The 25,402-nt window shown below is 36.7% G+C and overlaps 1 protein-coding gene across 18 annotated transcripts in view; it reads left to right on the top strand.

Annotated features, from left to right (window-relative positions):
* ERC1 (ELKS/RAB6-interacting/CAST family member 1) overlaps positions 1-25,402 on the top strand; it is a 277,145-nt gene that overhangs the window by 143,357 nt on the left and 108,386 nt on the right. For 7 of the 18 annotated variants that reach the window (XM_071768456.1, XM_071768399.1, XM_071768481.1 and 4 more), the window contains 2 exons: positions 19,284-19,433; positions 21,915-21,968. The exons of 4 other annotated variants lie outside the window; for them this stretch is intronic. In XM_071768456.1, coding sequence (XP_071624557.1) covers positions 19,284-19,433; positions 21,915-21,968 — 204 coding nt within the window. The remainder of the gene's footprint in view (positions 1-19,283; positions 19,434-21,914; positions 21,969-25,402) is intronic. 7 more of the 18 variants (XR_011730566.1, XR_011730563.1, XM_071768489.1 and 4 more) reach the window with 3 other exon arrangements.

The raw sequence follows: 25,402 nt of genomic DNA, 5'->3' as shown, positions 1-25,402 counted from the left end.
TTCAAAGGAAGGAACATATCTCAGTAGTCTTTGTAGCTCACCCCATTTTCATAAAAGGAAAAAATAGTTTTAATTGTCAACTCAATTATGAACTGCATCACTGAAGCAATTCTATAATTTTGGTATTGAGTTTAATGGCATTTCTTTGCTGCTCTTCTAACAGCCTTTTTTTTTTAGCATTTTTGTGTGTTTTCCCAGTTGATTTTAGCTTAAATGGGTGCCTTTTCTTCAGTAAAAGAAAGATAATGAAGTAAGTATTCTTCTAGTAAATTGAAGTTGTTGTGGGGTAACTGGAGGACTGTGTTTTCTGTTTACTCATCCTTGTTTGGCAGTGAAGCCCTACGTTACCTCATGAATTATTGGTATGCTTACTTGTCAGTTTGCTTTATTTCTGAAATGATAACATGCTGCTGCCCTGAAAAATTGTCTGGTTACCTAAAATCTACTTAGGCATTTGAAAGTCACTGGTAAGAAAGTAAGTCCAATATAGCTGAGCTTGTTGCATGTTGATATTAACTATAGATGGTTTATCAAACGGTAAGTTTTCAAGTGCTGTCTTTAAAATGCTGGAGTATTGCCAAGAAATAAAACAAAGATACCATGATCCTAAGTGAGGAAATAATAGATATTTTGCCTGTGATTGCTTTAGCTTACAAAAATATCTTTCCTTTTGCAGAGTGAAAATAAACATGGAAACAGTAACCTACCCTTGAGGTCTTCTTAAATTATATTTTTTACTCTTTAGAGAGCAAGCATCCTTTCCTTTGTTGTACTAGGTTAAATCCTGTTTCTTGTTACCAGCTACATATCTTAATAGATCTACAATGAAGACACAGAATAAATCTTAAAAGATCACTAGCAAAATCCCTTCTATAATTTGAAAAGATTCTTCTTTACTCTGTTCTGTGGAATTCCAGGGGGATGGTTTCAACCTTTTAAGAACTTTTAAAAGAACCACAGAAACCTGCGTCCATGTGGAATGCTCTCAAATGCACCATTTTGTGGTTTTCCCCCTCAATTCCGGTCCTGTATGTGCAGGGCACTGAAATAGTTAAGTTCCAAGTGTATGAAGATGATTTCATAACTGCAGACTTTTATAAAAGGCTGGGATGTGGGATTTCTACATCTGCTAATGGGTTTTGTGGCTATAATGCTATGACAATCCACAAGGCTCTCATCTTGTGGCAGCGTAATTTTAAATAACAAAATCCTCCTTGTATTAGTGAAATGTCATTAAAATTCCTAAAACTAATACAATATTTGGTTACAGTTCTAATTTGAGTAAATCAGTATTTTACGTTTAAAAAGGTAAGTTGTAGCTGACATTTGCAGTTATGTGCATGATTTTATTTATTGACTGACACCATTGCACAAGACCACCTTCTTCAGTTTACGTAGAACTTTGATATTTTAAAAGGTATGGCTTTTTTTTCCCATCTCTTTCCCCAAAATTATTCCTTCCCTTTTCTTTTTCCTTATTTTGGAATGCATTGGGAAAAAATTGAAGTTTGTTTTCTCTCAGCTCCTATCTGCATACTAAAATTGCTTTTAAAAAAAAAAAACAACAAAACAACGATAAGTTATGTAATGTGATTTTGCAACTACTCCTCGCAATGGACAGGTAGTGATATTCTGGTTATTGATGACTTTAAATTGTGTTAAAACTATATAACACCAGTTTCTGGTACTTCAAAGAGAGTGAACAGCCTTAGTGGCAGCAGTGGGGCAGATTTTTGCTCAGAAGTTAGGTGGAAAAAATTGTACTGCTTTATATTGGAGTTCTTTAAGAATATACAGCTGTCCTTGCAATGTCTTATCCAGTACTTTACTTTTAGAGCATTTTGGCAGTAGAGAGATGATGGATCTAAAACAATGAGTAACATAGCATAATTTTGCTGTAAATATTTGCTCTTTTTTAATTTCATAGTAACCAACTTACATCCGGGAACAATAAACAAATAACCAAGCCAAGTTGTTTGATAGTTTTCTCTAGAGTTACTGGTTGTATCTTGGTGGTCTAATAGGGAAAGTAAAATCTGGAACAAAGATGACAAAGTGTTTCATTTTATTATCTTTACATTTTATGTTCAGGTTTTCCAATTAGAGATGTCTATACAGCAGTAATTACTTTTTTCCACTTCGTTTATGTTGCATTTTATTCTGTACTGATGTCTTGTGCTTCAATATAATGACATGCAAGTATTTGTGAGACTAAAAATAGACGTAATTATATGCATGTAGGAGTTTCATATTGAAGAGTGTTGTGATAGTTATCACTGAAATGTGTTAAGTCATAATTGTATTAATATTACTTGATTTACCCTAGTGTCTTTCCTACTATTTTGAACCTAATTGTCCTCTTTGGGTGGGCTCGACTTTAGAGAGTCTTTCCCCATATTCAACACAAGGCTGAAGGGAATGCTTTCATTCACAGATGAAAAAGGTCTGTATGCTCTAATGAAAATATCAGGCTAAGGTAAAATATGGAGTGTTTAATGACAAGTGACAGATTCAATAAAAACTCCTTCCTTTAGAAGAGCCCTCTGCTTATAGCCTTACTCTCTCAAGGACTGCAACATTTTGGTTTCCTGGAAGTAAAATTTATCCAGCACCCCATTTCAGTTTGTTAGTTGTGGAGATGTGTCTTCTCCATAGACTCTAAAGGGCATTCCCTTCAAATCAATTAAAAAGAAAATAAATTAAACCTGAGAGGATAGTAGAATTTTTTTTTTTTTTTTTTTTTTTTTTTTTTTTTTTTTAATGCAACCATTGTTGGCTTTGGGGTCAGGACACACAAGCACCAATTTCAGATAATTTTGGTCTTGGTGGTTTTGGCTGGAATTAATAATAACACATTATGAAATGCTTAAAAATATATGATCTGCATGTTCTTCAGTAGACCATCTGCAATGCAGTCAAATAAACACTCTCCCAAGCACATACTCCACTCCTCCTCTCTCTGTCCCTAACAGACATGTGGTTTCTTTCTTCCTGAGTCCAGTAACAAAATGTTCGTTTATTCAGAGAGCTCTGATGATGGAAATTTGGTATTTTGGGGAGTGGGGGAAGAACGAAAACCATAATGTCTCAATTCTAGTAAGATGGATAAATGGCTTTCCAAATTTGTCTTTTCCTCCTGGGTTCCCTTAAACCACAACTCTCCCGAGACCTAAGAGGTTAACGAGTGTCTGGTCTATAAGCAGGATAAAAAAACAAGCTGTTGGGCTGGAGTAAAAAATATATGCTTCAAGTAACTAAAACTTGTCTTTTGTAAAAAGGAACTGATACTCTGTCTTCTCCTGGAAAGGTAACATTTGCTGAAATTTCAAGATACTTGAATGGGTACTCCGAATAGACATCTAGAAGGCAGGATACATATTTTCTTGTTCAATCTCTCAAACATCTTCCCGAGTTTTTAGGAGGCATTTTCAGAATATTTTGTGGCATGGAGTTGTCTAATGTACACAGCTATCCAACAGTGTCTGATTGCTGCTGAAAAACTGTATATCCAGCAGCTGTGCATAATATACTTCAATGCTTTAATGAACTACTGTAAAAACAAGTAAATTTACTAATTTTTTAAAAAACACTAAATTTTAGGTAATTTAATGTATAATTCCTAATCCATGAATTACATATGCAAGCATATGTTTTTTGGTCCTTGTGATTATGTAATTCTTTTATCATATTGAGCATTAAATTAAAAAATACCCTTCTAGTGGGAAGAACTGAATTTTCAATCGAAACAATCATGCAATGTTTATTACTGGTATCTGAACAAAGCTTAACGAAAGGGATAGGTAGCCAGATAACCTTTTCATCAAATGAACCTTCGAAATTCATTAAGTACTATTTGTTATGAGGCACCACAGTGTGTAAACACTGTTGATATGAACATTTAAAAAATCTGAAAAACCCAAGTGAAGCCCAGTTCATCTGATATTAAATTATGGAGGAATTTGCTCTTGACATGTTGTGATTGGATTTTAAGGGTTGGGTGGCTGAAGTTTTTTCTCCTAATCTGTTGGTGCTTTATATCATGGCATGATGAAGGTGATGGTTTGTCATCTTTTGGCTGTTAGTAAAGACAGATTGTGCTTCCCTGTTTAATCTATGACCTTGCTTTTGGACTGTGTATGTAAACCATTTCTGGAGAAATGGTTAAAGACAAGCTTTCCAAATGTAATGTTCAAGATTTCCTCCATAATTTTCGAGGCATCATCAGCTTTGAAACAAATTGGTTATGCTAGTCAAACGGTGTTACATGTTTTCTGGTCTAAGTGTATTTCAAGTGGTGAGTTCCTGGCTAATTCCTCTTCCATATAGACCACTGCCATATCAGATTCCAGCCTTGCTTGCCAGCTGAGTGGAATGTACTTTCTTTATCCCTTGGATAGTACAGCTTAGCATGTTAAGGCCCATGAAACTGTCATCTACTCCATTTCAGCCTGGTAAAAACCTGTTCTTTCATGCCATCTTGCATCTGCAGGATTTATTCCAGGGAACAGTTTGACACATCAGACCTGTATTTTCTTACTGAGCTCAGATCCATCTTTCAGAACTAATAGGATCAAAATGTTCTTTCTCTGTCCCTTCCTCTCCCAGTATTTTTTAGACATTAATTATATCAGGAAGAAGCTTTGGCCACCCTGTCCTTTGATAATTCTCTTTGCTTCCTTTTAGGTACTAGTGTTCCTTGTGCCTGACTAGGTGCCTTATCCCCCAGGTGGCTATCATTTCACTGTCATATATTCAGTTCTAGGTCATCTTCCTTCTGTCCTCTGGGACAGAATTTACGAAAATTTGCTAGCATTTTTTTAAGGGGTGAGTTTTTCTTGTCAGTCACCAGATCTTTCCATAGTTCACCAGGAAGGATGAAACTTAACAGTGTTACATGTTATTCATAATTAAACTGAATGTGATTCTGAGTTCAGAGATGGTGTGCATCAGAACTGTACTGTCTGTCAGTAGTACGTATGACTTTTGTTGATGAAAATGCAGCAGATATGAACAAAAACAGGCTCTAGAGAACAATCATACTTCATAAAAAATCGAAATGGAATGAATGTATGCAAATTATTCCACCTACTGTATTTGAGCTAGATGCACTGTTATTCAGTAGGTAGTTCTGGGATCAACGGACCCTCCAAACCTCTCTTTAAAAGATCCTGCGACAGCTGACTGCATTAGAAAACAGGACATACATATGCAGTGAAGACTTTATTGTGCATCAAATCCCATTAGTAAAGTAACATTCCAGTAACAATTTAAATTTCTGTCAACTTTTACTATATTTTACAGAAAATACAAAAGAAGTTGCCTTCTGTACTTATTTGAAGGGCTGTGATTTTCAGCAGTGTATGCAGTCAATGTAGACACAATAGGTAATCCTGGAAGATGCCTGAAGAAAAACTCTCTCTCTTTTCATGTTGTAACTCTTCCTGTCAAGAGAGCTTTTCCTAGCTTTCCTGGATATCTGGGAAAAGTTTAAAAAATTATGACCTTTTAGTTAGGCTTTTTGTGACTTATAGTGAGGGGAAGTTTCTCTAGGGTAGGGTACTTTAAATTTTAGCCTTTTTTGTGTTAATTAAAAATTCGTAATTAAATGTTCCTAGATACATCTACTTATAGGAAGTAGGTAGTGTACAGATGATGACTAGACAAACTCACCATACTTTTTATACACCTCTGGGAAATAATAGAGTAGTTATAGACAATACTTAGGTATGGTTTTCTTAATTTGCAATGAAGTGCAACTTTATTTCATGAAAGGTCATGAATGTTTGCTAATAGATTGTCAGAAAGTAAACAGGAGAAGATCAGAAAATTATTTTGACAAACAAGAAGGAATGAAATTAAGTCCTGCAGTATCTGCTTAGATGAGAACTTGTTCTTAGAAATATTAGTTCTTTTCATCTCATACTTTTGGATCCAATAGACTTTGTTAGACAGTAAATTCTCAGAAATTAGCTTCCTAATTTAAAAGGAAGCTCATCAAGACATTTTGTACTCAAGAGTATTTACCTCGGTCTGTTTGTTTATAATACCAATTTTCCATACAGGCATCTAATATCTGTATTTCTCCAAACAGCTGCATACAGAATATATAGTAGCATAAGTGAGCATTCAAAAAGTATGAGTTTATCTCTTCCGTTTCTTAACCTTCTTGAATTTATGAGATTTTGGTGTGTTACTGTTCTTACAAAGTAAGCTGTGAGGCATGAGCGAATTTTAAGGACAGCTCTAACTCCCTCTTTAGTAAAAGTGTATTTTCTGATGAATTCTTACAAGATCTGAGTAACTTCATTGTTGCTTATGCATGCACTGTTGCCATGTTGGAAAAACAACAAAAATATACATATTTGAACATGAAAATTATTTGTCTCAGAAACAGGTTACTTTGTTGCTTTATGAATTGTTCAGTTGCATTATTAAAGAGGGAATATGCATGTTTTTCCTCTGTCTAAATAAAATTAACATTTTTTAATATCAGAAATAATATATTACTTTGTTCTTAGCTTTGATATGGCAGTTCTTATAGAAACAGAATCTGTTATTTCTACATAATTGATATTTATTATATTAAATACATTGTTAAGGAGTTGATGCAGAAGAGAGCACTCCTTACAGAATGCTTGTTACCATAACATTTACAGAAACTAAGCTTGAAGAGACTTGACATTTGGAATGGATAAGCATTTCCCTGGATAGGCACTTGGCCATCTGTTCTATTTTGTTTTCACTTTACCTTACATTTCTTATGTTCAGGTTAGACATATTCAGTGCCTTCACATCCTTAAAGATGAACCATTTGACTCCATCTTCTTATATACTGTAAAAGTGCTCTGCAGTTTTGAACAGACAGCTGGAAAAATTTTGTTAAAGTCACTATTTACAACTAGCATTAGGCAGTCTCCCAATTATCCCAGTATTTCCTAAACTGCAAATTGAGATTTGTAGTGAGAGAAAACCATCGTATGGCTTGAGAGTTTTTAACAGAGGAAAGAGGACTTCCAACATCCTAACCTTTCTCTGTGATCCGTCAGGAATATAATTCTCCAGACACACTTTCACCCAGTCTTTTCTGCAGAAACATTAGGTGTCAGTGGAAGATGAAACCAGCTATTTGTACTCTGTTGCCTGTTTGGCAAAAAGCTGGGTTGGTACCCTTCATGATATGCCAGAAACTAAATACAATGAAGACTGGACAGCTGAATGTGTGCCAGCAACCTTAACCACTAGATGTTTTTTGCAAGGGTTTTTTTTTTCCTAGATTAATGTCTGAATTCAAGCTCCTTTCCTAAAAACTGTCAGAGAGATTAATGTAACTGTTGACAACATACTGTGGTTCCTGAGAGGAGGTCTCTCCTGAGAGTAGAAAACATTGAGGGCCAGATTTAAGCAAAACAATAGGAGTACATTCAAGGGGAAGAACAGCTCTCTTTTCATTTTGGTGTCCTATTTCATGAGTCTGAGAAATGGCAATAAATTTGCATTTTTTTCCCTCTTCTGTTTTTTTCTCTCTCTTTCATAAGCTTTTTTTTTTTTTTTTCTAACTTGCTGCTTCTATCTCATCTCTCACCAAGAATAAAAACGCCCAATTGCTGCAACTAATTTCATAGTCTCATTGTTTAATAAAATTGCTATTCTGCCTTACTGTTATGCCCAAGAGAAGAGGAAAGGGAATGGGGTGATGGTGGGGACTCAAGGACAAAGAGAATTCAGAATGTATTCTACAAAAAGAATACACATGGAATTTTTTTTAGTTCTATTCCTGTGGCAACAAGTACTTCAGCATTTCCTTTGAATATTTTCCTCTAATTGATTTCAACTCATAATAAGCCTAATTATCTTCATTCTAATTCACTATTGCTCCTTAATCTTATTTATATAGCTGCCCAAATTGTGTTTACCCTTACTTTTTTCTTACTTTTTTTTTCTCTGTAGGAAACAACCCCATTCTGCCTTTAATGAGCATTTTCCCTATTAAATTTTTGTGTTTGGCTAAAATTTACACACTTCTAGGATTTATTAGAACAACTGATTTTACTGTGGCATGCAATTATTAGCTAGAATTAAGGTTTAGGCTATAAATCGTGTTCAGAACTGAAGGTTGTAAATACTGAAAGTCAATAGCAGTCCTTTTACCTGTTGAATTTTGTGAGGTACACTTGCATATCAATGCATGTGGTGGGAATGGAAAAACAAACTATATTGGTATCACTTAGATTTTGACTGATGATAAAAGGAGGATTATCTCCTTACCATTCCAGAAACTGTCTATAGTCAGTTTAATTCATCAGCAAATTCAGTTTAGGAAATCATGCTGTAAACAATTTTTCAGTATAAATGCATATGTCTTAATGTCCCAGTGCTATGGAACAATTATGGCTTAATGCTGAGGTAATGTGTCTGATCAGAACTGGTGAATGTAACATTTTCTGTATATGAGATTGAATTGCTGAGTTACATTAATTTATTTAGAATAATTAAATAAAAGTTAACCTACGTAGCTCCAGAGGTATCTTATAACTCTAACTTATCGATAAAATGGGAGATGAAATTAAGTATGAGAACATATATTAATAAAAGTCAGGGAAAAGTCTTAAATATACATACACAATGCCCAATGCTATGTTCTGTTCTAGCTCTACTACCATATGACAGTAATCTTGAAATGAAAATAAATATTTTCATTAAAATATCATTGGATAGAAAAATTATTTTTAAAGGCAATATTGATTATTATTAAAGGACAAAACAAAATATCATTGTGCCAGAATACATCAGCAATGCATTCACCTCTTCAATATTGTGCAGTTATGTTGACCATCCACCAATGGTGAAAGTAGAAAAGGTAAATAAAAGGAAGAAAATGGTAAATACAAGGACAAGCTTCTGCTTGAATATAAATAAATCTGAACACTTGAATATGGAAAAGAAATTACTGAAGACGAGAGTCAGGAAATATTTTTTCCAGCTTTGCAGATTGAGAACAATAGATGATAAGTTTTTAATATTTAAGGTGAAAGAAAAGCTTTTTTTTTCTCTTTTCTCTAAGCTAATTTATGCTTTTGTAGGAACAATTTTATACAAAGAAGTGAGAATCTCTCAGAATGTGAAGATTTTCTGCTTTTTCATCCTTTTGGGTTTTATGCCAATTAAATTAATTGGTATTTTTTTTTTTTTTTTTGAATGCTGCGATGCTCTGTTGCCTGTTCAAATGATGCTATCAGTTTAACACTGTCAATACATCAACAAGAAGCTTTTCTTTTCAAATACTTTGTTTCTCCATTTTTAAACTCATAATTTTCTGATCATGCTAGTATCTAAATCTCCATTTTTTACTTTTTCTTTTCAGCATTCTGTTCTTATACATTGTATCTAATAGGTTCATGTTCCACATATGCATTTGAATCTTCTGCTGCTGCACACCTAAGTCATTCTGTTCTTCCTGCCTCCTTCTTGCTGAATTTTTTAAAATTTCTGTTATTGTATCCAAGTTACACATTATATAATTATGTTTATTTCCTTAGTTTTTCAGATACAGATAAAGTGGTAAAGCTGATTTGTGCGTTTACTGGTGAAGGTATTGGAAAGAGAAGCCTTCTTTATTTATTTTAAGTAAAATTTTTCTGTAAATTATGCATATGTTTGGTAAGTCCATATGCATATCCATATGCATATGTTCAGTCCAGGTTGCATCGAGACAGAAATTAACTTTACTTGATGCATCTGGCTTCTAGGGCAATTGTGGGTGGGTTGGGTTATTCCCAGCTGGTGTGAGACTCCTGGATAATTTAAGTCTGACATGAGAAATTGTTTTGACCACCTCTAGTTTGAATCTGAGGAGATAGGAGAAGATAAAAGTAGTGATGTTTGGGTTGAGGTTTTTTTGCCTCAAGTAAAATGAGTGATGGTTAGTATTGGCATCTCACTAGATTGTTAGTTCCATCCAGGAACTGATGGCTGCTTTAAAGAAGCAGTTCCTAGGACAAATTCAATAGCTACTCTACTGCAATGAAAATCAAGAAAGAGGCATTAGAGACTAGAATAAAGGTACAAGACAGGAGGTGGTTGCATGGAGTCTTCTTGAAAATAAGAGAATGAAAGAGATTCAGTGGATTTAACTGCTGGGTATACATTTCCTTAGTGTCACTGGAGGGAAGAGAAGTGAACTTTTATAGCTAGCTGTCCGTGCATGTTGCTTCTGCTGCTCTCTTTTGCATTATGGTGTAAAATGAGCAAAGAAAAGGTAAGTCTTACAACTATTGTGATATATTAGTGTGATTGTGATGACAGGACTGACATTGGCAAGAAAAGTTCAGAAGAAAAAGGCTGTATCAAGAGGAAAACATATGTGTTCCAGCTTTGTATTAATAGTTCCATTAGTTAAAACTGTCACTGTTTTTTGCTGGAATCCTATACAAATTTAGGAATTTTGAGTCATAGTATTGATTTATGTGTGGAAAAAAAAATCTTTTTGCAGTAGCATTTCCCCAACTAGCCTCTCAAAAAGCCTAAACAAAACCTCCCCAATAAACCCAAACAAACCACAAAACATCCCCAAAAAACCTCACAAAAACACTCACTCAAGAAAACAAAAAATACAGAAACAATATGCAAAAAACCCCAAAACAATGAAAGATATCTGTTGCTTTTGTTAATTTCATGACATTTGCATAGATTTATTGTTAGCCTTGGGTTTTATTGCTGCAATATCCTTGCAGTGACCCACTGTTGTTAGATAGAAGCACAGTCTGGCTAGATAGAAGCACAAATGTGGTAATTTCCAACAGCTGAAGCAAAATGCTAAAGCTGTTGGCACCCTACATGAGCTGCTAAATGGCAAACCTGGTTGTTAGTAGTGGCAAAATGTTTTAATCTGTCCAGGTTGTTGCTAATGACAAATGCCTGTACAAAACCATCCTCCCTAACCAATTGCTGTGTTGGGAGCACCAGGCTTAGAGTAAAAGGAAAGAAGTGTCAGAAGTATGGCAGCTGTCTGGAGGAGACATTGCCAGTTTCTCCTAGGAATAATCAGTTCTGCCTTTTGCCTTTTGGGCCCATGTAATTGTGTCTATAACTGTTTGTCTTTTTCTTCTTCTTCCTCTCTGTTCTCCTTCAAGAAATTTATATAATCTAGATTGCAGTGGAATACCTTGTCAGTAGCAGAGAAGGATATTGGAATTACAGAACTTTATGATGGACATAGTATTCATTCAATTCAATTAATCTAGTATTGATTAGGAACCTTTTTTTTTGTTGTTGTTGCCACAAGCTATGAGTATTTAAGATTGCTCCTTGTGGTGAATAAAACTGCTATATATTTTGGAATCACTTTGTGAAAGTAACACCTGGGTGGTAACACAGAAACTATCTTGGAAAAAAAATGTGAACGGCTGGAGTTTTTTTACATTTATTGAAGAAATAGACAATGGTAAAAATTAAGTATTTCTAAGGTTTTACTAAGATTTTTTTCTTCTTCCTTCCCTTTTCATTTAAATTAGGTCCATTAAGAGTAATATTTATATATCTGGGCATTGTCTGTTACAACCTTTCTCTAGAGTTGATACGTTTCTGTTCCAAATTTCCTGGGTTTAAGTAGGTTTTTTCCCATACTTTAGGGACAAATACATGCATGCTTTGTCCTTAGAATTATAAATATCTCACATAGAGAACATTACTTACATGTTGATATACCTCAAAATTCTTCCTTTTGGTGATATCTGTCAGTCAGTGCTTTTACCATTGTATAGCACTGTCATTTCAACATTTTGTTTTTGTTGGGTTTTTTTGCTGCTTCTTTGGGACCCTTATGTTTAAGAACAGGAATGACTTCATGTAACTTCTAGTGGATAAATTAGTTCTATATTTATTTCTCAGCATGTAGAGAAGAACATATATTTACTGATGTTTACCACTTCAGTTACCTTCTATGTAAGTGAACTTGATACTAACATGTTTCCCATTGTAACTATATTGTGTTATTTTACAGATGTATTTTACTGCCTTTGTGGTTTTCTTTCTTTCTTTCTTTCTTCACAAGATAGATAGGCATGGGTAGAGCAGCTGTCTGCCTGTTTTTATTCTTTGTATTGGACAATGGTCTTAGTCATAGGATTTAATTTTAGGTAGTACTGCAAGAAGCCAGGAGTTGGACATTATGATCCTTATGGGGGTCCCTTCCAACTTGAGATATTCTAAGATTCTGTGATTCTATTTTATCAGCTTCCATACTTGAGCACATTATATTATTTTCTTTCAAGTGTTTGTCCACATATTTAACTTTTAAAGTGTGCATCCTTCTCGTGTTGACAAGAGCAGATGTTTTTTGTCAGCAGCATCATTTATAGTACTGCATCACTCTTGAATGTTCTGCACTGCAGCAATGATACTCAAGGGACAATACTGTCCTAACACCACACCCTTTTCAAACTTTTTATTTTAAAATAAAAGTTATTATTTTAAAGGAAAAATTCACTAGCCACTTCTCCTAACTGTTGACTTCCTTGCTTTTTTTTTTTTTTTTTCACTGTGCTGATTTTAATGCAGTGATTCAATTTTATTTATCAGGTCTGGAAATAATTTTTATCCATTTTTACTATATGTTTTTTTTTTCTTCCTTCAACTGATGATCTGCAAGTGCACACATATGGATGTACACATCTTCTCTCTTTCCATTGTGGAGAATGTACTCATTGCCTTCTGCTGTCCCTCATGTTTTCCATGTGGTATATGCAGTGCTGTGGCCAGCTTAATTGCACTTTCCTCTCATCCTCTAGAGGAATTAAATTCTTCTACTGCAATTTTCTCCTTTTGTCTCCTGTAGCTCTGTAGCTATTTTTCTGTGTTCATGCAACTTATCAGGCTTGAATTCCAATTTCTGTGTCTTATTTGGCAGATACAATTTTCCAGATGTTGACATATGTTTGTGCTAATGAGATAGTCATCATGCCTCTCAGGTCTGATCTCTCCAAAGATGAGGAAATGTTGGTCAAGCAGCTCCTGCTTGGCAGTTTCTGTCTCTTCAGCTGTCTGGAAAGCATCATAATTATGTGTGCTGTTGCTGTACTTGAAAAAGCAGACTTTGGCTTACTCTGTGAGAAACAAGGGCTTCATGTAAAGCTAATACTTTGATTTACTCAGCTTCTGCCTAGACAAACAGAGGTTTCCCCATCAGTGGTAACCCCCAATAATTTGGTTCTTTTACCAGTTGAAGCCATCAAGGCAGCTGTATGAAACACTGGTGATACTAGAATTAGCATTTTTAGTTATTCTATGAACTCCACTCTTTGTTCATGCCCAGCAATAATATAGCAGCAGCTGTCTTCATGGTAGCTTGCCTCTCTGATACTTGATTTTTAATCTTGGAATCTTTAGTATTCGATTTTATTGGATGTTATTTGCACTTCACGATGCCTCTTGCTACCAAGCTATATGCTATCCTAGAGATATTTCATTCTTCAGGAATTCATAAAGACTGCTTTTTAATCCTCTCTTCAAGATAGTATTCTTTTTCTTTAATATTCACTGCCATCTTTTTCAGCAAATGGTAATGAATAACACAGTGACACCATGGCCGTGTCCTGCCTTGGATAAGTTGCACAGGAACCCCAAAAAGTCTTTTTGAGCTAAATTCCATGGTTACTACCATTCAGGTTATTTACCATGGTGTTCTGGCCTTCAGTGTTTACCTGGTTCTTGAAAACCCATTAATTCAAGTATCATCTCATCAGTGCAAGAGATATTTCTCCATTTATAAGTGACAAGTTTGCATGGTTTTCTTGTTCAGAGACTTCTTTGAGTAGTGGATCAGTGTGTGGAACCAAGAAAAGAGCACCCACTGTGCTTAGCCTGAACTTCAGGGCCCGAGGATTTCTTGCCTCTGAAATCAAGTGAAACTCTGGTAACACCTTTTGGTGTGACTACGTCCCTTAAAGTTTATAGACCTTCTTAAGGTCTATAAAGGTATGCAGGTTTTCACAGGTATTTTTCCAAGAAAAGCAGAGATTAAATAACAAATTTATTTATTTTCATCAGTATTCCTGTTCTTAAAAGTAACATCCTGATTTTTTGTAGAATGGTTTGGGCTGGAAGGGACCTTAAAAATCATCTAGTTCCACCCCCCCTGCATGGGCAGGGACCCTTACCACTAGACCAGGTTGCTCAAGGCCCCATCCAACCAGGCCTTGAACACTTCCAGGGAGGTGACAGCCACAACTTCCTTGGGCAACCTGGTTCCAGTAACTCACCACCCTCACATGAAGGAATTTCTTCCTAATGTACAACCTAAATCTCCTGTCTTCAAGTTCACAGGTGTGAACCATTTCCCCTTGTTCACACCTGTGTAAAAAGCCCTGCCCCAGCTTTCTTGTAGGCCCCCTTTCAGATACTGGAAAGTTGCTATAAATTCACCTCAGAACTTCCTCTTCTCTAGGTTGAACAACTCCAGCTTCTTTAGCCTGTCTTCATAGGGGATGTGCTCCAACCCTCTCATCCTTTTAATGGATCTCCTCTGGACACATTCCAGGAGCTCTGTGTCCTTCTTATGCTGGGGACTCCAGAACTGGACACAGCACTCCAGGTGGGGTCTCACAAGAGCAGAGTAGAGGGGGAGAATCACCTCCCTCAACCTGCTGTCTCTGTTTCTTTTGATGCAGCCCAGGACCTGGTTTGATGCAACCCTTTCCGGGTTGCAAGTCCACATTGATGGCTCATGTTAAACTTCAGGTCCACCACCACTCCCAAATTCCTCTCCTCAGGGCTGTCTGTAATCTTTTCTCCTCCCAGCCTGTATTTGTGCATGGGATTGCCTCAACCCAGGTGCAGAACCTTGCACTTGGCCTTGTTGAACTTCATGCAGTTATTTTGACATAGCATCTTTTCTTCTGGGTTCAAGACTGCAAGAGTTCAACCAACACTTCAGATACCCACCTTACATAATTTGGTGAGAGTACTTTGGCATCTTTTGGTGGACTCCTGAGATGATCAAAGTTTTGAGTACAGCGCCAACTACATCTGAACTAGTTTTTCATCTTTACATTTGGTACTGGTTACAGCCAAAGACAGGAAGCAATTGAACCTTATGGAAGAAACTTAGTAAGATTCCACATGAATCAAAGAGCATGCACTTTAGAATTGCAGTTAATCAGGCCGTCCTTTTTTTTCATGTGTTTAAAAAATTCCTACAGATAATGGGCTATAGCCAAATGTTGTTGAAGGATGCTTTAAGTAGTACTTGAGGCAGCTGACAGTCCTGAGTTCCCAGGTCCACTTATCTAATGGAAGGTAATTCATGAAAGAGGATTGTTCCTTATGAGGAGAGTTTTGTTCAGTCTAGAACGGACTGAGATAATTATCATCAGGTTGTCTATCTAGGTTATGGCTTTTTGAGGGAATACATTATAAGAATGAACTATAGTTTACAGATATACATGCTTGTAATGATGCAATGATTTTGCTGTTTAAAACAGAATTGATTCCTAATTTAAAACACTTCGGTATTGCACTCTTCCCTTGTGGTTTCAGAAAGCACACCAGCAAAATGTGCTACTGCATTAGTTACCAGGTCAAATAAAAAAGATTTTTCCCTACCTCAGTGATTTCTAGTTGTAGAAATATTCTTAGCAGTTGAAAGAAGTGTTTCATTGCCTTCTCAAATGATTAACTCATCTTTCCCAAGAGTAAACCAGAGAAATCCATCTGAATTCTGATTCAAAGAGTGAAATTAGGCTATAAAGATCTTTGTGAGTCTAGTTCAAGACACAGTTATGAAGAAGTTGGCCAGAATAGCTCCAATTTAATTGAACCTGAATGCCTCAGTGAAAACTTATATCCCATTTCATGCACTTTCTTAAAACTTCATGGCAGATTACACATCACACAAATGCAGGATAAATTAAATTGATACATCCTTTTAACATGTATCACTTGGACATCCTACCATTTCCTTCCTGAAGTGAAAGAAAAAGCCCAGAAACATGCGTCAGTCACACCTCCTTTTCCTTTCAGACTTTCAGGCAGACATGTATTGGAATGTGCTTCTTGTACAAATCTCGGTAGGGATAGCAAAAATTTTTATTGTGCCTGAACTCTTGGCATTCCCTCAGTGCCGATTGGGTTTTTCATTTTCCTTGTGCTGCCACCAGTGAGCATAAAGACAGAGCTATCTCCTCTACCTTAGTTTAATTCCATCTCTGCTGTGGAGTCTCATGCATATGGGAGGGGAGAATGGATGGTAGAGATATTTGGGTAAGTAATCTTGGGAGAAACTGGTTACTGTACAGGTGAGCAATTTGTTTTTTTCTTTCTGAATAGTCATCTGTGTAAGCTTCATGACAGGACACTGCCAGTGTTTATCCTTCTGCAGTTTTATCAAAATAGAGGAAGATGAATTTTCTCTCAGTGTGACATTCTAACATACATGCGTAGCAACACAAGTTGTACTCTAGTCCACTGCTTCATCAGCCACTGCAGGAAAAAAAAAAGTTATAGCTGTAATTATAATTAGCAGAAGGTTTTCTCCAGAGTCTAATGTTTATCACAATAAAGATCAAATAGTTCACATAGCTAAACAGAGGAAAACAGCAGCAACACAGGTTGAAGTTCATTGTGGGCCTGTCATGTTTCAGAGTTTAGGACAAACAGTTGGGAAAACATACTGGCATCTTAAAAGGCAAGTACTGTTTCATTTTCATTTACTTGTATTTCGAAGGAGAATAATTCAAATGCTAATCAATCAGCCATAAGTCAAAGAGCTAGAAACAAAATAATTATTTAAATCTCTTGAATCTATTCTGCATTGGTGGAGGTGCTATTTGGCTAAGCAACCATCTGCTTTCTCATGCCAGGCACAGGTGTGGTTTTTTTAAAGTCATTACACATTGTGGAACATTACGAGAGCAAGCTTGCACATCATTTAACTAGGTTTATGTGAGACAGAAAGTGAAAACTTGTAACTGATCTCTCCTTGCTGGACAGGTTATTATTAGGATAAAGTTAAAAGATAATTTCTAGGAAGTTGTTTATAAGGCATCACTTGATTTTTTTTTTAATTTGCAACCCATTGGCTTATATGAAAAAGTTGGTGTATTACTGTAGGGAGAGTAATTATATATGAATGCAGACTTTTCAAGTGCAGGTAATTGTGACGAAGTCACACATTTTAAGTGCAGGTAATTTGTTGCCAGCAATTTCTATGCCTCCTGTGCCTCAAGAGTTCACCTGTCTGAATAGAGCACTATGTGATGTCAAGGGTAATAGAGTGTTGAATTCACCCCTTGGATGTTTGTCTGGGAGGAACAGTGGACATTCCTTATGTGTTTGAATGTTTTATTCTGCATTATTATTTTAAAGGAGTTTATTTTAATTGTATTATTTTAATATTATTTTTTTAAAGGAGTTTCCAGTTTACATACAGGTGTTCAAATGAACTGTTCCCACTTCTGTTCTTTGAAATGGAGAGCTGCACTTCCACACTTTCTTGGCTATCCATGAATGATATATCAAGAAGTACAGTCGATATTTATTGTGTAATGCAGATAGGCAAATAAATATTTTTCTTGTTTGGCACAGTTAATATTTCTGTGCTGAGTTACTTGTTATTCATCTTTTTGATGAGTCCTTGGTTAGGCTTATCAGAACCATGAACTCGTCTTGGAAGATATTATCAGTGTTTCAGAAAGATTCAAAAATATATGTAAACATGTTCTGCAGCTCCTGCTTTTGAAACTAAGATCTCTCCATTTGTTTCTTTAGAAATCAGTGATTACTTTCCCTGTGAATTCACTTTAGAGCATAACTGTCAGCAGAAAGCTCCTCTGCCTGCAAAACCTAACAAATGTCATTGCCTGTGCTAGTGGTTTAATACTAGCCTTTCTTTGCACAAGGGCAGTGGTGCCAGAAATCTTGCACTGATCTGATACAAAAGCTTTGCATCTCTTCTGGAACACTCATTATAAGTAGCAGTTTTGAGACTGCCAGAAATGGTGTTCATACAACAAGTATCCTTGGTGATATATCCCAAATCCTTGAAAGCAGGAATTAAGGAATAACTCAGGTTTAGTCTTTAAATCCCAGTGACTTATTTTTGCATTATGAATCCTGCTATGTTAAATGTTTTCCAAGACAGTCATCTTTTTCCTTATTCTTTATATGATGTGAAGCACTTTGAGAGAAACAATGGAAAATTTCAGTCCTAAATACAATAGGACAGAAGACAAAGGTGGTAAATCTGACAAAAAGCAAAATTCTAGAGCCATTTTTTCTTCTACTGCTGCTGAGGTGGCTAAAAAACCATATGGTAACTAAAATGTATTAATGTATCATCTGAACCCTGTGGTCTTGCAGACCAATCTGCAAGGCAAGAAATGCAGAAATCTTTCATCAAGATGCTTGTTTCTGATGGATTTGTTAAGCAGCCATGATCTAAGACATTCATACATACCTATCAACCAGGACAGCCTGCTTTGCAACCTTTTGTCCAGCCTGTTACAGAAGAAGCAGGAGTTACTAATTTGTTTCCTATCAATATTAAAGTAAGAAGGGTCTCCTTTACAAATAACAATACCATTAATTTTGTATATAATTCTTCTAAGTTATACCATTTGTATAAACCAATAAAGCAATGTATTTTCTGAAGAGCAGCACGTGTTTCTTCAATGGTTTTTGAATATATGTGGGACATCTGAATCTGCAACTGTGAAGGTGCTCTTAATCAAAGAATATTTTTAAGGGAGTCTTGGTACTTGAATGTCTGACACCAAAATGGCCCAGATGAACCATTGATAATTCTTAGAGAGTTTTTGATGAAAAACTTCCTTGAAGACTTAATCTGCTCTGTTAGGTTAATACCTGCTTTTCTCCTGCTTAACCCGGACATGGCAAATTCCAAACTGCAGCACTGTGTTTCTCTTCTTATCACACCTGCTGGTGTATGTGTAAGCCTTCTAGCTTCCCAACAATTCTGGCTTCTGTGCTTCTTTGGAACTGCCTACTAAACTTTATTTACAAACAACCCTTGCTTATCCATGCTATATAATCTGACAGGACTGTGCTATGTCCAACAAAGAGGGCAAGCGCTCTTGCTTTGAGGTCTTGCTTTGCTCACTTTCTCCTCTTTCCTGTAATCTTCTTCCTACTCTTGCATCACTTCATCTGTCTTTCCTTGGGTGAAGATAATGTGCCTGCAAATTGCACCTTGGGAGGGAGAAACACATTTTGCTTGGCATAAACTTGGTTGATAAAAAGGCTGTAGTTCCAAACAAGTGATCTTCACCTAGTCTTCCATCATTTTCCAGGACAATCTACGTAAAAAGGATGATCGGATTGAAGAATTGGAAGAGGCACTCAGAGAAAGTGTTCAGATAACTGCAGAGCGGGAAATGGTGCTAGCACAAGAGGAGTCAGCCAGGATCAATGCTGAGAAACAGGTCTGCAATCTTATAAAGTCACTGATAGTTCTCTTAGGAAAGTAATCAGACAGTAAAGTACTACTTTCTCCACTTTACTGCGAGACACAGCTGGTTTTGTTTGATGATCCTTTATCTCTGTTCCAACATTAGGTAACGGAACTCATGAAGTCTACAAAGCCTTTATGATTAAGTTGTATTTCATAGGGAAGGTTTTCTGACATTAAAAGGAACGGTAAGGTATCCTGAACTTTAAAATATTATGTTAAGTAGTAACACTTCTGATCTTCTGGTCTTGCCTGTCCAAGCTATCTTCCTAAGTGCAAGCATACATAGGTTCACTGTCTTGTTCATTGAATGCGTTTCAAAACGATGGGTTTTATTAGCATAGCTAATGGACAACAGTCCTGTTGCATTTGCAAAACAGATGGATAAAGAGACAAATCCCGTGGCTTGAGGCAAACATGCACACAGAAAATACACGCTTTTGTTTTGAAGCCACAAATTTAAACTTTTATGCATTTATTCATTCTGTGTCACTGATGAGATACCCTGAAGAATCATATACGCCTGATTTTAACTCACGTAAGTACTTCTGAAGAAAACATACCATAAATAGTGAATAAGATTCCACAAGACTTTGATAAAGCTTTTGAAGCAGAAGCTGAACCTGATGTTCTTACCGTGCTTTTTGTAAACCTTTTTTTGAGAGTGTTTTTCATTGTTCCATACTTGGCCATAACTTGCAAGTTAAGGCATTTGATCCATTGAACCGCAATGGTGTAATCTCTTTGTTACTTACATAGAAAAAGTTCTGAATAACTTTACTGTAAACATTTTAAGAGGTTTTTTCCAACATGTATTCTTATATCCAGGTACTTTAATGAAAAGGTTGTAGACCGCTTGGTAATAATACAAGGTTTCAGGAAGAATACAGCTGTTTTAGTTTAGGCTAGAGTCAAACTCAGCTGTTTGCTGATGTATTGACAATAATTCTGGCTGTTCTAAGATCCTAGACAATGTTAGGGTGTTGACTTTCAAGACTGCCTTATTTCCAGACTTCCTGTAGCCTTTAAAGAAAACCTGCATGACATGGAAGTGTTAACTAGGTAGTGAATAACACATCAAAGATCAGCTATCCTTGAGAGGGAAATATATCTTGCAGGTTCTATGCCAAGATGCAAAAAGTAAATAGCGTAGTATGTGATTTGATGCCAGGATGTCATAATGTTTTAATTTCTTCAAGAAGTCTGCAATAGGGAAACAGGGAGCTGTTGTCAGAGAAGTGAAGTTTTATTTATACACTAGGCATCCTAAAACAAGAACACAGAAGGATGATAGTGCTTTGGGAATGCGCACAAATATCAGGTTTGATAGTAAGGAGGCTTTTCAAAAGGATACTAGCACAGCCAGATGAGAGGCACACAATGAGATCAGATGATCAAAGCTTGGTCAAAAAGGGAAATAGCTGGCAAACAGAGAGCTGGAGTACAACCTGAGGGATGAGGCAAGGCAGGGAAGTGTGCAGCCTGAGAGTCAATAAGCCATAAGAATCAGTGAAAGAGATTGAGAGGAGAGGAAGAGAGCCAAGAGGAGTAAAATTTGGGGTAAAGATTGGTGGAATATGATGGGCAACAGTGTCATGAAAAAGAAATTATTTGGTATCTAGTAGTGTGTACAGAACTCAGGAGGAGAAAGAAGGATGGGTTGAAAGCAGCAGGATCGCCTGCCAAGGGATTCCATTTGTTTTTTGCTAATGTGAGGCTTGTCAAGGCTCTGAGCAACCTGATCTAGTTCAGGGTGTCCCTGCTTTCTGCAGGGGAGTTGGACTAGATGATCTCTAGAGGTCCTTCCCAACCCAAATTACTCTAGGATTCTATGATCAAAAGAGGGGAAAGTCACCATCTATCGCATCAAAGACTGACAACAGTGTCTTACTTCAACAGAAGAGACAACCTGCCAGCTCTGAACAATTCTAGTTTTTAAAATATAACCAACGAGATGTCATGAAAGAAAAGCAAACAGAGTGTCTTATTCCAGTTAGCACTGGGAAAGTTGCTGTGCCTCATTTTGACAGTAGGATTTTGTTTTGGTAGAATTAAATACAGGCAAGAGAAAGAGTGATGGCAAGTAGGTGTTTTTCCAAGGTAAGAAGGAGACTTTCCTTCAAATGCTTTTCATTTCATATTAAATTGCTTTAAAAGAATGCCCTCTTTGATTTATTATGTTCTAAGGAAGTTCTTTGTATAATTGTGAAAGACACTCTTAGATAACTTCAGAGTTTTAAAATGCAAAGCAATGTTTTCTCTATGATCTTAGTGGCAAATCATTTGATTTTTACATTTGGATCATTCTTAGACCAGGTATGGATGATATGTGTGATATTAAAATGCTAATGTTGTCCAAACTGATTATAATTTGCTTTTAACTGCATGCTTTTTCTTTCCTCTCTTCTGTTTATCTTGTTTTCTACCATTCTGCCAATTCACTGCCTGTCTGAAGCTGTTTAATGAATCAGTGCATGAGATCAACCATTTTGGCTTTAAGTGGTTCAAGGTATGAGGACATCTCATTTGTGTGTACCTCTACCCCAATATGTAGTGTTGATTTTGTAGCTCTGTGTTGTGTAATCCTACCCTCCATCATCTCATGGTGTATGGTTTCCTGCTATTTTATAGGCTTCAGATTTGAATAACAGCATCCATGAAGGTACTGAGGATCTCATGGTTCTCAGATAACTGTTTCAGATTAAAATCTTGCTTTCCTTAGTGCAGTGTTTGAAAATTTCCTGGCAGTGTGTATTAATTTAGGGAGCAGATTATTTGTGTTGATACGCAACCTATATATGGCAAGATTTCTCCACAGCATTTTAAACAATGCTTTACGTTGGCATCTTTCTATTACAATATTTTACAAAGTACCTACGTCTAGATAGTATTATGTATTGTGGTTCAAGAGAAAAGCAGTCTTGAGTCACCTTGAGGTCTCATTTGAAGGAGAAAATCATGCAGATTTGCTTACATTAATTCTTGCTTGGGACTGTAAGGACCTTAGCAAATACTTGTGTTAATATTTGTTAATATTTGTTTAAGGCTAGCCTTGTGCTTTTTTCATTTGGAATGTAGAGTGGCAGATTTAAGGTTCATTAAATTGAGGATGCCTCTCCTTTTTGAAATGTTTCTTACACAGAAGCTTCCAGCTGGGCTGTTGCCTGCCATCATACTCCTTCAAACACTTCACTGAATTTCATCCTGAGTTCAGTTGGCTTGGTACGATGGGATTACCTTTTAGTTACTGAGGCAAGGTTCTGCTGTTTGCTTTCTCTTAAATACAATGCTAAAGATTTACTTCCAGAAATTTTACCAGAGGTGGAAACTTTCTTGAGCTTGCCAATGAGACTCCACTTCTTCAGTTAGCCACATGTTCAACCGTCTTGTGGCAATGCCTGTGCTCTCACATAATTAAGCGTGCTTCATTTATTTCTGTTCATGGTCCTTAATGTCTTTTGGGAAAAGAGTGCTAAAATTGTATGTGGAATTAGCATACCATTTTTTCACTACTTGTAGTGAGTTAATACATCATCCCAGAATTTTTCTCTTTGGAGAATCAAGCTATGCTATATAAATTGACAACCTGTGCTGTGCTGCACAGCATTAAATACTTTCTTTGAATAAGTTATGTCTGAACTGTCTGGCATGGTGACATATCCTAGTTAACCTGAAACTGTCTAAAATGCAGCAAAATGGAAATTAGCACAATCTACAGAAGGCTCGTAAAAGCCCTCTGAAATCCTTGGGCAGATAGTCTGAGCTGAAAGGCTTCCTTTGGCCCAGTTTCTCCCGCTACCTTAGCAGCAATCAGAGAGTAAGTATACCCTAAGAAAGGCTATTTTGAAGATGTCCACGTATAAAGTTATGGCTGGAGTATTGTGAATTAACCATAAGTCAAGAGATTTTGTTTGGACATAACAAATTGTGCTTAATTAATGTGTGCAGAATGTGCTGAATATGCTGAATTCTAGTCTCTCTGCCTCTATAGAGATTTTTGAATGGTGATCAAAATGCAGGGTTTTGCAAGATTGTGTGTTATTCCTTGAAGCAGTGATAGCTGCTGTGTTCCTAAGAGACTGGAGAGATTCATTGCTACCCACAGAAGATAAACCCAAGATAGTTTCCTAAGACTGTAGATCCGTATGAAACAAAGCGGGACAGCTTCCTTTGGTATGGTTACTGGAGTAAAGAAGCATAATGAGAACACTGCATTGGGTAATGGTTCCAGTTGAGGAAATAAATTTAAGGCAGAAATAAAATTTGTAACTCGTTACAGTCTTCAGATACCAGAGGCTACAACAGGTCTCTGTCCTCAACAGAAATAAGAATTCAGTTTTTCACTGGTTTATTCAGACCAGACTCAGAATACGTTGTATGTGTTAAGCAGAGATGGTGACTGCTTCCTTCCCAAGAGCAGTGGAAGGCCATTGCTTATTTATATGGCTTATGGTCCTTGTTTAGGAGATACAACTGACAAGGCTATCTCCAAACATCCTAACAGGACACAGCTGTGACTTATTGAGTCCTGAACTCTGGTGGCTCAGGAGTTTTTTCCAAACATCTGTGAATTTTTATTCCTTTTCCTTCATGCAAGAGCTCAGTGCTCATGGAGTATGAGCAAAAAGTACTCTTGATTGATACAAAAGTAGCATTCTTCTTGACCAAGGCTCCTGTATTTCTGTTTCTGTGGGTTTTGCAGGAGCAACATGTCAGATCTCACCCAGTCAGTCTAGTATTATTAATGGTCTTCATTGCCCAGAGCCACCAGTGCAGGCAGTAAGGAAGAACACAGCATTAACTCAGGAGCATCCTCTAATGCTTTTTCTATTATGAAAGTCTTTTTTTGAGAGACATCTCAAAAGGAGAAATCAGCTGTCTAAGGATCTCATTTCCACAAGGATAAGAACATTTGCATTCAACTACAGTATGCTGCAGCTATTCAGACCATAGTCTTTTGTTCTCTCCCTATCTCCTCTCCTTTTTTTCCAGTTGATAATGTAAGAATGGGACAGTGGCAGCAGTTCTGTTAAGCCACAAAACCACTCTATGTTATTAGGGATGGTGAATGTACAAACCCCTAACAATTTAGAAACTAAAGGCACAAAGACTTCAGAAATTAGAAATAAAATCTTTACTGTTAGGGTGGTGGAACAGGTTGCCCAGAGGAGTTGAGGATGCCCCTTCCCTGGAAGTGTTCAAGGCCAGCTGGATGAGGCTTGGAGCAACCTGGTCTAGTGGGAGGTGACCCTGCCCATGTAGGGGGGTTGGAACTGGAATGGGGGTTCAGCTTAGTGTATCCTTACAGTGTCTACAATTACAGAATGAAAATGTCTTCAGAGGCAATAGCAGTGGTCACACTGCCATAGTGGAGAAGCCAGAAGCCATGATGCATTTCTCTATCCACCTGCAGGCATATTGCAGGCTCATGCACTGGTGATGTGCAAGAGAGCCTTGAATTGCAGCCAGAGCTCCAGTCTGTGTGGTGGGGTAGAGCCATTCGGCTTTACACCCTTCTACTGTCAGTGTGGCAGAGCTTTCAACTGTTGTCTTAGTTGGGGGATGTCCTTATCTTCCAAACCAGAAATTAAGTTTTAATTTTATTAGGAGGGAGAGGGATTTCTTTTGAGTACTCGTTGCTTAATTCTCTCATTTTTTCTGATATTTTTAGCTCTCAAAAAGCTATACCTAACAGCTTTCCCAATATCTATAAGAATTTGAAAGTTGTTCCCTTAATTCAGAATAGCCAAGAATTTAGTTAAATGTCTTGCTTATAATCTTTAAGAGTTACCTAAAGCCACCCTACTGCTTTAACGAAAATGGGGCAATGATGAAACCATAATTCATTTCCCTCTTTCTTTTTATAAAGGTTTATTAGCTTGTGATTTAAGCAAACCATCTGGTTCTGCTGGCAATCCAAGTTATGTCAGACTCAGTGCTTTC

Source organism: Heliangelus exortis, chromosome 1 (genome assembly GCF_036169615.1).
Source record: "Heliangelus exortis chromosome 1, bHelExo1.hap1, whole genome shotgun sequence".
Classification (NCBI taxonomy): Eukaryota; Metazoa; Chordata; class Aves; order Apodiformes; family Trochilidae; genus Heliangelus; species Heliangelus exortis.
Note: the sequence above shows the minus strand (reverse complement) of the source record. Positions and strands in the feature narration are given on the sequence as shown.